The sequence below is a fragment of the Rhinoderma darwinii genome, chromosome 1 (genome assembly GCF_050947455.1).
Source record: "Rhinoderma darwinii isolate aRhiDar2 chromosome 1, aRhiDar2.hap1, whole genome shotgun sequence".
Classification (NCBI taxonomy): Eukaryota; Metazoa; Chordata; class Amphibia; order Anura; family Rhinodermatidae; genus Rhinoderma; species Rhinoderma darwinii.
The window spans coordinates 286,634,058-286,649,397 of NC_134687.1; the positions used below are offsets into that span (position 1 = coordinate 286,634,058).

The following is a 15,340-nucleotide window of genomic DNA, read 5'->3' on the forward strand; positions in this document are numbered from 1 at the left end:
GAACTGTCCGCATTATTTGCATATTTTCAGCTCCCATTGCCTGTAACTTGAACTGCTTGGCTGTTGGATACAAGTTTTATTACAGTTTTGGAAGAGCTTTGGATGGAACAAGTTGTGGACCAGACTCTGATGGTACTTGCATCAATGGCCAATGCCTGGTAATTATCTATTAATAGGTACTTAAGACTTATCACCTGGTTAGGCCTCATGCATACGACCGTAATGGTTTTTACTGTCCGCAAATACGGATCCACAAATACGGATGCATATCTGTAGCCGGATGGGCGAGTCCATACCCTAATTGCAGACAAGAATAGGACATGATCATTTCTATGGCCCGGACACACATCCGTAAATATACGTAAATGTGTCCGCGTCCTATAGAAATGAACGGGTCTGCGATTTCATCCGTAATTGCCTGATTCGTAATTACGGATAAAAACTATGGTCATGTGCATGAGGCCTTACTCTTACCCCAAATCTTACCCTAAATCATACAATTTGTGCATTAATTCTACAGACAGCAGGCTGTGATGGTATCTTGGGTTCTGAAGTGACGAATGATTCATGTGGAAATTGTGGTGGCAAAAATGTCTCTTGTGTTCACATCCAGGATGTTTTCCGGCTTCCTTATCCATCTACAGGTTATATTCAACTATGTATTTCCATAGCAGTGAATTTATCTGTTGCAAGTCATTTTAATAATACATTATCAGAGTTTATAAGAGGAAATCAAGGGGTGTGTTAGACGCTTAGGTGGATGGTATTCTAAAAAACTGACTGTGCTCACTGCTTTTCAGATCATCTGAGCAAGCCTGTCTCCCGCATCTTACTGGGTTCTAACTAAATATATAATATTTAATATATTCATTCATCGCTTATTACAGTTGGGGGTCACCATTATTGGCACCCTTAATTATTTTGTCTATCAAAGACAATATCTTCAAAAATAAATGGATATTTAGTAGAATACTCTACTTTGTATCAGTAGTGTATTTTTTTTATAACATATCCAAAATCATTAAAAGAAAAGATGGCCTTTTATCATACATGCAGTCATTTCAAAAAATAAATAAAGAAAAAACATAACGTATGACATAGACACAATTAGAGGCAACATTCCCTAATACTTTGCTGCAACGATGACAGACTCCAAACCTTTTTGTATCCATCTGTGAGATTCTTGCACGTCTGTAGTTTCTCCTACTCTTCCATTGCAATTTTTTCTAGTTCTTGAATGTTCGCAAGGATCTTTTTCCCAAAAGCAGATTTTAGCACTCTCCGATGATTTTTAATTGGATTGAGATGAGGACCCACTTTTGTTCTCACATATTGGAGCAGGTTTGACTCTAAAATGCCTTGATGTTTCCAAGATTTTATTTTTCATATAGCACATTCAAGGCCTCCGGTAAGAGAGGCAGTATCAGAAAATTATGGATCCCCCATCATGTTTCACTGTAGGATTGGGTGCACTTTTCCTTTTAGGCTTCATTTCTTTGTCTAAATTATTCCTTGATCTGCAATTACAACTAGCTCTATTTTGGTTTCATGTGTCCATAGGAGAGTTTCCTAAAAGGATTGGTCTTTACCTGTCCATAGGACATTTTCCTAGAAGGATTGTGGTTTGTCAATGTAAGTTCAATCACACCTTTTTATGTCTTTCTTTAAGAAGTCTTACTTTAAGAAGTGTGGTACTTCTTGGCCTTCACTAAGGCATATGGTATGGGTTAAAACATTCACTCTAGTTTTCTCCAGCTTAGCCTGAAGTTCTTTTGATGCTGTATGGGGTTTCTTTTCCACATTGTAAGCCAACTTATGCTGGGTTCTGTCATCAATTTTCCTATTTCCTGAAAGGTTCTTGACTGTTCCATGAGTAGCAAACTTCTGGATGACATTTCAAACTGTTGTAGCCGGGATGCCAAGGTGTTTGGAGACACTTTAGTCTTGTACCCTTTAGACAGCTTGTGCTTGGTGATAATAGCATTTCTGGTCTGCTCAGACTGTTCACTTTGCCGTTGGGAAAAAGGAACAGGGAAGGAAAACTGCAATTTATAACATTAAAAGCCTCCATTCATAGACTATTAAAGTCATGTGAGCACTGACAAGGTGGGGACAGGTAAGTCTAATTTCTCACAGGTTAGTTTGATTTTTCCTTTGTTTCAAACTGAACAATGGGTGCCAATAATCGTATCTTGGCACTGCTTTCATTTTTGTATCCTTCTTTTTTCTCCTATTATTTTGTTTGTTAGTTTTGTGTCTTGCGTTGTATCAAACATAAGTGTTATGGAAATGCAAGTGGAGAGATACCTCAAGGCTGATGGAGTCTGCCGGGAGACGGCATGCACGTAAACCCGCAACCACAAATCCGTAACCTTTCTGATCGACAGAGTCTAAGACTACTCTAAGGTGTTCGCCAGAGCCGACCGCAAGGTGGGATGGACTTTTCTGCTTAGAACCCAGGTTGTCTTAACAGAGCGTAGTTTTGGATAAGAGGTGCAATGTAGGCAAACCTGAGCTGGAATCCAGACAGCCAGTAGGTTAACTGAAAGTCCAGAAACAGGGTAGAGGTAATCATACAAGCCACGATCAAAACCAGCCAGGAGCGGATAATCAGAATTAGTAAGCGGAGGGTTAACGAGAGCCAAGCCGCGGTCAGTATACACGAGGTCCAGAAATCAGAGGTGCTTGATCAGAAACCAGGAGATAGAAAAATTCACAAGCAAAGACAGGTGGGAAAAGACAGGTATAAATACAACCCCACAGCTGATTGGCAGAAAGACAGAGTGGAGAGATAGGCCTAAGGTAAACGAAGAACTGCCCAGAAGCTAGACAGGTTGTCATAGCGACCTTAAGGGAACAGGTGTTTTTCTAACAGTACCCCCCCTTCTGGACATGAGAGGGCCAATCGGAAGAAAATACAAAAATATCGTCCAGATATACCACCACAAAGCGTCCAACAAAATTCCTGAAAATATCATTTACAAGGTTTTGAAAAACTGCTGGGGCATTACTTAAACCAAAAGGCATGACTAAGAGTACTCATTATGACCCCCCGGAGTATTAAATGCTGTCTTCCACTTAACCTAATCTGCTTTCACCCAACCAATAACTGAATTATGTGTCTGCAACCATGGGATACCCAATACTATTTCGAAGGGCAAATTTTCTAAAATAAAGAAAGAAATTTGTTCAGTATGCAAAGTACCCACCTTCAATGTAACAGGGGGAGTAGAGAACTTGACTGACCCTTGAGCGAAAGGAGTATTATCAATAGCGGAAACCTTGACTGGGGTACTCAACTGAACAAGAGGCATAGCCAACTTTTTAGCAACCTGAAAATCTAAGAAATTAGCTGCAGAACCACAATTCACAAAAGCTTGTCCAGAAACACAAACATTATCAAAACACAAATCAACAGGCAAAAGGATTTTTTTGAAAATGTGGGAAAAACCTGACTGCCCAGATGGCATTCCGGGGACCATCTAGGCTCTGCAGTTGTCCGGGGCTGGGCGTTCAGGGCATTTGGAACAAGTGTATGACCAGCGTCCCCACAATAAAAACACAGCCCCTTGCGTTTTCGGAAAAGTCTCTGTTCCTGAGAAGCCATAGTGTAGCCAAACTGTATGGGTTCTTGTGCATCAGAAGAGGGGCTCTCAGCGCAGGGAAGGGGAGCAGCCATAACACATTTTTAATTTTTTTCCTCACGTAGTTGTCGGTTCTTCAAATACTGAGGGAAAATTGTCTTTACGGTTTTGGAGTTCAGGAAATTAATTTCTTAGGATATGTGCTGTCTCCTCATGATTTTCGTATGGACTCAGCTAAGGGTCAAGCAATCCTTGATTGGGTTCAACCCACTTCATTAAATGCTCTGCAGAGGTAATTGGGTTTTGCTAATTATTACCGAAAATGTATTTATAATCTTTCCTCCATTGCCAAACCTTTGACGGATCCTACTAAAGTGGGTTCTGATCTTGTTATTTGGAAACCTAGTGTGGTCTCTGCATTTGAAACCTTAAAACAGTGTTTTATGAAAGCGCCTGTTCTTGTTCAACCTGACCTTTCTAGTCCCTTTATTGTTGAGGTTGATGCCTCAGAAATTGGTGTGTGGGATGTGTCAAGGGTCTTCTGTATTAACCAACTTACACCCCTGTGCTTTCTTTTCTCGTAAAAAAATTTCCACTCAAGAAACCTCCTCCTCCAGTTTAGGTAGAAGGAGATATGGAGTTTTAGGTTCAGAGAATTGTGGATACTAGAAGGATCAGGGGTAATCTAAAATACTTGGTACACTGGAAGGGTTATGGGCCAGAATGAAACCTAGGCGAAGGCTTAAGGGTTTGGTGGCCCCTCGTAGGAGGGTGGGGTACTGTTAGGAAAACATCTGCTCTCTTAAGGTCGCTATGACAACCTGTCTGTCTGGGTGGTTCTTCTTTTACCTTGGGCCTATCTTTCTTCTCTCTCCTTCTGCCAATCAGCTGTGGGGTTGTATTTATACCTGTTTTTTTACACCTCTTTGCTCATGAATTTTCCTATCTCCTGGTATCTAATCAAGCTCCTGACTGCTCCTGCACTTCTGATTTCTGGACCTCGTTTATACTGACCTCATTGACCCTCCACTTACCGATTCTGATTTTCCGCTCCTGGCAGATTTTGACCGTGTCTTTTCTGATTACCTCTACTCTGCTTCTGGACTTTCAGTTAACCTACTGGCTGTATGTTTTTCAGCTCAGGTTTGCCTGCATTGCACCTCTTATCCAAAACTACACTCTGTTAGGACAACCCAGGTTCTAAGCAGAAAAAGTACATCCCACCTTGGGGTCGGCTCTGGCGAACACCTTAGTGTATCCTTAGACTCTGGCGATCAGAGTGGTTACGGATTTGAGGCTGCGGGTTTACATGCATGCTCTCCCCCAGCAGACTCCAACAGCCTTGAGGTATCGCTCCACTTGCATTTCCATAATAAGTTTATGTAGACCCAAGCTGTTTCAATGAACACTTCATATCAGGAGATATTTTAAATGGTGTACTTTAATTTTAGGGGTGCCAATAATTTTGACCACAGCTGTAACTTGATCTTAATATTCTACATTGTATATAATATTTTTATGATTTGTGAGTTTTACCTATACAACACCAAGATTTTAGGTAAAACATTGTGTTGTAATATATGTTATAAAAGAAGGTATAAAGAGATGATGTATTCACATTTATATTACCAGCAATACAGTAAGTATACCTAAAGGCGGCCATACACATTAGATGAGCGTCGGCGGAACCTCCCAATTTCAGCGGGACCTGCCGACCATCTAATGTATATGGGTTTGTCCTGACTTTTCCCTGACAGCAGACGTCAAGTGAGTTAAGGATCGGGCTGTTGGATTTCAACAAGGACATAAGCCGATGTCAAAGTTGTCTGGCAGTTGCTTTCCTCACTTTTCCCTATTGAGAACACATGCATGCTTGGCAACACATGCCTGTCTATAGGCGTGTAGGTTGAAAAGCTGTTGACTGAACAAGCTTTAGGCTGAAAGCTATCTAAAGTATATAGCCAGCTTAAGTTAAATGAAAGAAACCATAGATTTTGCTAAATACTTATTTTTTTAAAATCTCAACTGAATTATCCCCGATATCCCCTTTCTATGGTTGGCTTTTGAAGCGGCTGATTAGTCTTTTGACTGATGCCACCACAAACATACATAAAAAAAATAGTCATATTAAGTGGGGAGCACTAAAAAATCTAAAACTAAATACAAAAATTAACAAATTATCAACTGCTAATTGGTCCTTTGCACGAAAGAATGTGGACTATTAATGACAGATAATGGGGGGAAATGGTTGTAATTGAGCATTTTTTCCAACATTTATCTGAAGTCTATGGCTAGTTTAGTGTGGGAGAAAACTTCTCAGAACATATTTCGGTCTTTTGCAAGCCACTTGAACTTCTGTCATATAAAAGGTTAAATATTTTCTAAATCTGTTCGTTCACTTACATTTTAAAAGCACTCACTGCAGCATTCATTTACCCTGACAAAAATAATATAAACCAGAATAGGTAGGACATCTATAAATAAAATTACTTTAGAATTAACAAGATTATCAAATTTTTCAGGTTAGATACAGAAAGGTTAGGCTGTTATTTAGGTTGCTTTAAGGATTTATTTCAAGTAAATTATACATACAACATATATTGTTGTATATTGTCTCAATATTTAACCTTTTTTTAAATTTCATTAGGAATGTTTGGTTACAAAAATGTGACACGTATTCCGGCTGGTGCCATGCATATTAAAGTGACCGATCGGAGTCGAAACATTTTAGGTAAATAGCAGAATATTGCTCATATTGCTGTAAAGACCTTGGTTTGTAAAATTGTAAAACACAATACAACTGTCAATTCCCGCCTTTTCTTTCTCTGCACTCAGTAAATATTGTAGTGCAGATAACACTCTACTATAAAAGACCATAAGGCCTCTTTCTGCATCATATAATGCTTGCTTCAGTTCTTTACCAGAACTGTTTAGGCTCATGCATATGGCAATTCTGTATGCACAGACTCCATACAGCAGTGCATGCATGGACATGCTGCTGTGGGGTATTTCTAGGGGAGAATACCTCTGTGGTACAGCGTGCAATGGCCTAATGAAGCTTGTAACAGGTGGGAGAGGGTTTAGGATGGTTACTGCCCCGCAGAGGAAATTGCACAGCAAGAACTTCAGACCATACAGGTATAAGATGCTGAACAGAACTTTACTCCAACAGAGGCACAATCTTCACGGTTACAATATTTGGTGTAATACGTCCTTGCAATGCACGTGTTTTTCACGCGTGTCGCACAGACCTATATTAGTCTATGGTGCAGTGCAGACTGTCAGTGATTTTTCACAGCGTGAGTCCACTGCGTAAAACTCATGACATGTCCTATATTTCTGCATTTTTCGCACATCACGCACCCATTGAAGTCAATGGGTGCGTGAAAATAACGCGCACCACACGGAATCACTTCCGTGGGACGCGCGTGATTCGCGCAACAGCAGTCAAAAGTATGTTTGCAAACAGAAAAGCACCACGTGCTTTTCTGTTTATAAACATCCAAACAGAGTGTCATAATGATGGCGGCTGCGCGATAATCACGCAGCCGCGCATCCTATGTGATGACTCACCGAGCTGTTAAGTGCCTTTTGCACACGCAAAACGCCGCATTTTTGGCGTGCGCAAATACGCAAACGCTCATGTAAATCCGCCCTAAACTTGTGGTGCAGGGGATGTTTGTTTTCATATGAAGTGCTGAGCTAGCGATACACCATTCAGCCTAGCAATGCAAAGTCTTTTTTGGTGGATCAGTCACTTGGTAGCTTGCGCCCTACCTCGCAATCTCTACTGGCAGCTCTCGTCCTGCCCAGCTTTCCAACAGCAGCTCACGACCCGCTCGGCAAATCCACCCACTCTGTACTGACTTCTTTCTCCCTCTCCTGCTTTTCCCATGCACATCACTGTTTCTGTCTCCCTCCTCCATCACTCACCAACTGTCAAAATCGTTAATATTTTTTTAAAAGACTAGGCTCCTCCCATTTTTTCTTAAAGGGGCCACATACCACAACTGACCTCTGACGCTAATGTGCCTTTACAGAGTCCCGTCTGTACAAAATATATAGTGTTCTATGGAAAATAACTTTATGGGTGGGAAGGGGAATAAGGTCTTTGGTTGAAACTAAATATTGAAATCAATACCTTCTTGTTACTACAGAGCTTTCTCTACTCTTTTCGTACCCCAACCACCAAACCGTAATCATGGTCCAAGTATACACCAAATAATTTTATTGGTGTATACAGAACCTGAACTTGGTCATAGACATGATTGGACAGGTTAAAATCCATCTAATCAGATCATTGTTTACCTGAGGAGATGTCAGGCGACCTTCAGCCATTCTACATAGACATAAAGTGTCAACAGATTAGCCGTATCAGCAGAGAAAAATGTAATGTTTGATTGGCTTCAACATGTACATTTTATCTCTTTTAAGAACACTACATCTAACCCTCCTAAACTTAATTTTTTTTTTTAATGCCTTAAAGGGGTTTTCCCATCAGAGACATTTATGACATATCCACAGGATATGTCATAAATGTCAGATAGATGCAGGTCCCACCTCTGGGACCCACACCTATCTCTAGAATGGGGCTCCCTTCTACTGCTCTGTGTTTAGGCTGAATCGTGTAATTTCCGACCATGCATTACGGAAATAGCGTTACTCGCTGAGCTGTTTCCGTAAGTCCCATATACGGAATGGTAATTACAGAAACAGCATAGCTCGCATGCTACGCTGCTTCTGTAACTGCCATTCAGTACTATGGGAGTCACGGAAAGAGCATGCTACACTGTTTCCGTAATTCATGGTCGGAAATGACACGCTTCAGCCACAGCACAGAGCAGTAGAACAGGGTTTAGGGGGACCCGTTCTAGTGATAGGTGAAGGGCCCAGATGGGACCTGCGTCTTTCTGACATTTATGACATATCCTGTGTTCTCAAATCGTAGAGTGATAATATTTCATATGGACTAATTCTTGTTCCACATGGTAGTGCAGAATTAGGGGTCCTACGTTGGATATTTTAATCATTTATAAATTTATTTAATAAAGGTTATTTATGTTTTTTATTTTTTGTTGGTAATTTTTATAGAATCACACACCTATTCCCCACTTTCCTATCCCATTATCAATTGCTATATATATATATATATATATATATATATATATATATATATATATTAGTCATGTACACCGAGTGTGGTTGTTTTTACTCCTTAGATTGGATTTTCAGACTTGAGGGCAGTTGCCAACTATATCTGTTAGGCACCGTTATGTGATCCACTATGGGTGCTACTTAATAACTTTATTTGTGGTTGCAGTCTGTAACCATGGAGACCCTTTTTTTTCCTATTTTTTTTAATTTATAAAATTAAGAATATTTCCAGAGATACTTGATTTTGTTTTGATTTAAGATACATTGGAGCAATACTAAGAATTGGTAGGCAAAATATTTTTGCTAATATTTACTAATATTGTGCCTTGTGTATTTTTTTTATCAGCCCTCATGAGCTTGAGTAAAGGCTATGTGATAAACGGGAACTGGGCAATCTCCAGGTCTGGAGTATATAAAGTGGCAGGTACAGAGGTACGATACTCCCGTGCCACAGCCAGTCATGAATTCCTGGAGGTATCGGGGCCAACTGATGAGGATTTGTATGTTCTGGTGAGCAACCCATTTTTATTTATGTTTACTTAAATCAGTGATATAGTACTAGGTGTACTAGTCGTTGGTTTGTTAATTGTTTTTTATATGTTACGCCTCCTCACCAAGTGGGTTGTGGCATAATTTTTGTCATAAATGCTATACGCCAAAAGGTATTGGTAAATGTCTAATTTTTATATTTGCACAAAAAATGAAAAATATTAATGTAAAAGAAAAAAGATGACATTTAGCACTACATACTCTGTTTGTGCTGTAACCATGTCTAACCATAATTTGCAACTGTATTAGTATTGGAATAAGAAAAGTAGCTTCTGATATAATCACAGCTCTAGGCAACATGCTTATTCCTTATTACCCGAGACACCTTATACATGGAAAATTGTTAAAAAATAAATAAATAAGTTTAGGCATAAATACAATAAACATATTACAATAAATTTTTTGCTTCTCTTTTATGGCAATGGGTTGTGCTAGTATCTTTCAAGCCAGGTATACTTCGAGACTAAGATCTTTCTTTTTAAGCAAGGAATTGAATCCAAAAAATGGAAGTGTAAGGGCATGCTCAGACATGGCGGAATTGCTGCAGACACTGTCCGCATCAATGCCGCACATAATCCGCGTTGCGGATTCCGTTGTGGATTTGGCTAAAATGTTAGGTAAAATGCTGCGGATTTGTCATTGCGGATTCAGGTTCGGATCACACCCTGCTCTCTTTCAAACATTCCATCCCAGTCTGGGTATAGACCTCGATACACATAGGTCCAGCCTTGATCCCGTGTGTTGCGCTCACTATACCCTGCACTGAAGGTGTCCTACAATTCGGGACGGTTATGTACCTGAAAAACAAATAGACAGTGTATATTGAAGTTTGATTTGTACTTATGAATAATGTTATATATGTTATGTGTTTATCTTTGTTATAATGTTTACATACTGCAGATGCTGCTATTCAGACATCCTACATACAAGTAAACTAGTGAAAACATGACATAAATATTTACTTACAAGATTAATAAGAGTGGACACTTCCATATCCATTCGCCTATATCTGACCATGGTAATAGCTGTGTGTATATGTAAATGGAGATTTTGGGTATGTTCACAGGCACTGTTTTCAGACGTAATTCGGGCATTTTTTCGCCTCAAATTACGCGTGAAAAAACGGCTCCTTTACGCCTACAAACATCTGCCCATTGCTTTCAATGGGTTTTACGGTGTTCTGTTCCCACGAGGTGTTATTTTACGCGTAGCTGTCAAAATACGGCACGTAAAAAGACACCCGCGTCAAAGAAGTGCATGTCACTTCTTGGGATGTTTTTGGAGCCGTTTTTCATTGACTCCATTGCAAAACAGCTCCAATAACGTCCGTAAAATGCACCGCGAAAAACACGAGTTGTTAAAAAACTTCTTAAAATCAGGAGCTGTTTCCAGGCGAAAACAGTTTAGTCATTTCAGAAGTATTTTGCTAGTGCGTGTGTACATACCCTTTCTCTCACGGAGGCCATTCGAATAAAATTCTATCATGCTCCATCGCATATGTTGACTCATGGACTATATTCTCTCTTAAAACATTGCACAGCGATACCAAAGAGGCTGCAATACGGGTTTGTATTGCATACTCGACTTTCAACACAAATAGCAAAATTGTTCTGTATTTGTACTCCCTCTTAGGGTATGCTCACACGGTCTATTTTCAGACGTAATTCGGGCGTATTACGCCTGAAAAAACGGCTCCATTATGCCTACAAACATCTGCCCATTGCTTTCAATGGGTTTTACAATGTTCTGTTCCCACGAGGTGTCATTCTACGCGTCGCTGTCAAAAGACGGCGCGTAAATAGACGCCCGTGTCAAAGAAGTGCATGTCACTTTTTGGGAAGTTTTTCGGGGTGTTTTTCATTGACGCCATTGAAAAACAGCCTAAAAATCGAAAGCAGAACGCCTCCAAACATCTGCCCATTGATTGCAATGGGAAATACGGCGTTCTGTTCCGATGGGCCATTTTTTTACGTGGCCGTTTTGAAAAACACCTGCGTAAAAATAACGGCCACGAAAAAGAAGTGCAAGACACTTCTTGGGGCGTTTTTAGAGCTGTTTTTCCATAGACTCTATTGAAAAAGCTCAAAAAAGGCCGTAAAAAACACTGTGAAAAATGCAGCGAAAATCGCGAGTGGTTTCAAAAACTTCTGAAAATCAGGAGCTGTTTTCCCCTGAAAACATGTCCGTATTTTCAGAAGTTTTTAGTCTAGCGTGTGAACATACCCTTAGGGCGGGTTCACACATGGCGGATTTTCACTTAAATTCCGCTGCGGACACTCCGCAGCGTTAATCCGCAGCGGAGCCGTTTCTCCATTGACTTTCACTTTAATTTCGCAGTGTTCGTTTACACGATGCGTACAATTCCGCTGCGGAGCATAGGCTGCGGAGCGGAATGTGGTGTCCGCAGCATGCTCTGTCTGTTGCGGAGCAGTGGCGGACTGGTTGCGGACTCATGGCGGAATTTCTCCATTGACTTCAATGGAGATTCTAAGTTCCGCAATGAAGTCCGCAGCTGTCATGCACATGTTATGTGTGGTGCGGAGCGTATTGGTTTTTTAACATGACATTTCTTCATTCTGGCTGGACCTATGTATTTCTAGGTCTACAGCCAGACTGAGGAAGTCAATGGGGCTCCCGTAATGACGGGAGCGTTGCTAGGAGACGTCAGTAAATAGTCACTGTCCAGGGTGCTGAAAGAGTTAAGCGATCGGCAGTAACTGTTTCTGCACCCGGGACAGTGACTACCGATCCCAATATACATGTATCTGTAAAAAAACATATAAGTTCATACTTACCGAGAACTCCCTGTTTCTGTCTCCAGTCCGGCCTCCCAGGATGACGTTTCAGTGGAAGTGACGGCTGCAGCCAATCACAGGCCAAGCACAGGCTGCAGCGGTCACATGGACTGGCGCGTCATCCAGGGAGGTCGGGCTGGATGCCGAAGGAGGGACGCGTCATCAAGACAACGGGCGGTAAGTATGAATTTCTTTTACTTTCACTAGGGAAAGTGCTGTCCCTTCTCTCTATCCTGCACTGATAGGGAGAAGGGAAGCACTTTTCCTGCAGTCCGCAGCGGCCAGTCCGCATCAATTTTCTGCACATTTTGTGCAGATCCGCAGCCGTAATCCGCAACCCGGATTAGGTGCGGCATTGATGCGGACAGTTGCGGAGGAATTCCGCCATGTGTGGTCATGCCCTTAGGGTATGTTCACATGCAAACTCAAAAATGTCTGAACATACCCTAAATAAGTTATTATTTTCTACAAAAACATTAGTGGTAAGGGAATTTACATCAACTTTACAAAATACTTTATTATCTCTTTACAGGTTCTCTTTCAGGAACAGAACCCAGGCATTGAATATGAATACTGGCTTTCAAAGGACAGTTACTACAACATGCAGAGAGATTCACAATCTCCACAGCAGCCAAACGATTTTGTTTTGGAGGCCTGGGTTCGTACACCCACATCCAGTAGTGCGGGAGACAAAGTGGAGGAGGAAAATAAGGTTAATTCTTATGACAAAACAGGTACATAGAGCTAAAATGGATTTTCTGTTGTATAATGAAGTTCTGTCCTTTTTTTTAATATATTCTTTGTATTTCTGTTCCTTACAGTGTTCAGGTGTAAACTTTTTTTTTACATAAAACTCCTTTAATGCACAGACATATAGCAAGTAGAATGGCTGCCCCTTTACTAATTTTTTTGGAAGAATATTGACAGAGCATACATACTTATATAAACTAATTTATTGCAAAACATATTATCTTAACTAATTTATTGCAAAATCATTATGTTTTTCTCCTAACCTGGACTTTTTGTAACTTTCTTCATAAATGAATAATACATGCACATATATTAAAAACTGTGTAATATATCTTATTAGGTTATGTGCACACACAAAATAAAAAACGGAGGGAAAACAGCTCCTGATTTTCAGACGTTTTTTTAATCAATGTTGCGTTTTTCACTGCGTTTTTAATGGCCATTTTTGGAGCTGTTTTTTGATAGAGTCTATGAAAAATGGCTCTAGAAACGTCCCAAGAAGTGACATGCACTTCTTTTTCGCGGCCGGTTTTTTACAGGCCCGTCTTTCAAAACGGCCGCGTAAAAAAACGGCCCGTCAGAACAGAAATCAATAGGCAGATGTTTGGAAGCATTCTGCTTCCGATTTTCCAGCCGTTTTTCGACTGTTTACAGCCCGAAAAATGGCCGAAAATAAGCCGTGTGAACATACCCTCAGTGGAAAATATAGCCAGTAACTTCCCTTGCCCTGCCTGTAGGTTCTCTGTGAGGGTATGTTCACATGGCCTATCTTCGGACATTTTTCGGGCCATAAACGGCCGAAAAACGACCGAAAAATCCGTTCCGACAGGCCTTTTTTTTACGCGGCCATTTTGAAAAACGCCAGTGTAAAAAAACAACCGCAAAAAAAAAGTGCATGTCACTTCTTCAGCCGTTTTTGGAGCCGTTTTTCATAGACTCCAAAAACGGCTGTAAAAAACGCAGCGAAAAATCGCGAGTGGCTTAAAAAACTTCTGAAAAGCTTTTTATTTTGTGTGTGCACATACCCTGACTGTTTAAAAATAGGAGGTGTTGGATGTAGCTGCAGTTTCTCTTCTGCTCCGAGAGGGGAAGAGATATCTAATTAGCTCAGAGCAAACAGCTCTGACATTACACCAGAAAGAGCCCACCACTCAGCACAGTAACGCCTAATGCACATAACCGTGTGTGCCGCCCGAGTCATATTTGTGAACCGTAGAAAGATAGGACGTGTCCTATCTTTCCACGGATCGGAGAGTCAGTTCCGTTCTCACTAACCCGATTCACCCTCTAACGTGAATGGGTCCGTGAAAAATAACGGGTGCCACTTGGATGCCGTAAAAAAAGGACAAGTGGCACTCAGTCGTGTGCCACTGGCATAAGGCATTATAAAGGACCCTGTCCATATTATACCATATAGGGCCTCCGTACAGCACCGATTTGCTTCCGATGGAGCAAAGCACTGTATGAAATGGGTGCTGTATTACGGCTCCCTACAACTCTGGAATTATACAGACCCATTAGGGCACATTCACACGTGGCGGAATTGCTGTGGAATTCCGCAGCGGACAGTCCGCAGTGGAATTCTCCAGCGGCCGTTTTTTACATATGTTTCTCTACATTTTTAGGAAAGTTAGTTCAAATGTTGCGGAAAACTCCGCTGTAGACCATAGGCTGCAGTGCAGAGTTTTCAGTCCGCAGCATGCACTGTCTGTTGCGGAGAAGTAGCGGAATTTCACTGCATATTTCAGCCTTTGCAACGCAAAAACTGAAATCTGTGGCAAGTCCGCTGTGTTTTTTGCAACGTCTGAATTACCTGTCAAATATGCACATTTTGGTGCAGATTTGTTGCGTAATTGCCCCAAATCTGCACCAACATTTGCAGCGGAAAAACTCTGCCACGTCTGAACGTGCCCTTATAGTTGTATCCATGATCCCTTATAGAGAGCAAATTAACATATACAGAAATAATGCAGAAGGAAGGAAAAAGATCTACAATATGTAAGTTGCGCGCAACATTTTTGGCTTCACTAAGTGTATGTTCACACGGCCTATTTTCGGCCCTTTTTTCGGAAAAACTGCCGAAAAATTGGAAGCAGAGCGCCTCCAAACATCTGCCTATTGATTTCAATGGGAAAAATTGCGTTCTGTTCCAACGGGTCGTTTTTTTTCAAAACGGCAGCGTAAAAAAACCTCTGAGAAAAAGAAGTGCAGGTCATACTACTACACATACTACACAGTAAAAACGCTTTTTTTTTCAAAATAATTTCTTTTGTATCTACATATTTAAAGAGCTTAACCTTTTTTTTTTTTACTGTCGATGCGGCTGTATGAGGGCTTTTTTTTGCGGGACGACTTGTCGTTTTTATTCGTACCATTTTAGAGTACATGCGACATTTTGATCACTTTGTATCACCTTCTTTTAAGGCAGGATTCACAGAAAACAGCAAATCTTGCATTGTTTTTTATTTTATTTTTTTACGGCGTTCGCCGAGCAGGTTAAATAATTTA

At 40.7% G+C, this 15,340-nt stretch overlaps 1 protein-coding gene across 1 annotated transcript in view; it reads left to right on the forward strand.

The window, feature by feature from the left end:
• Positions 1-15,340, forward strand: part of ADAMTSL5 (ADAMTS like 5) — a 40,735-nt gene that overhangs the window by 15,989 nt on the left and 9,406 nt on the right. Inside the window, exons 6-10 of the mRNA XM_075850770.1 lie at positions 31-158; positions 521-644; positions 6,232-6,315; positions 9,085-9,248; positions 12,615-12,816. Coding sequence (XP_075706885.1) covers positions 31-158; positions 521-644; positions 6,232-6,315; positions 9,085-9,248; positions 12,615-12,816 — 702 coding nt within the window. The remainder of the gene's footprint in view (positions 1-30; positions 159-520; positions 645-6,231; positions 6,316-9,084; positions 9,249-12,614; positions 12,817-15,340) is intronic.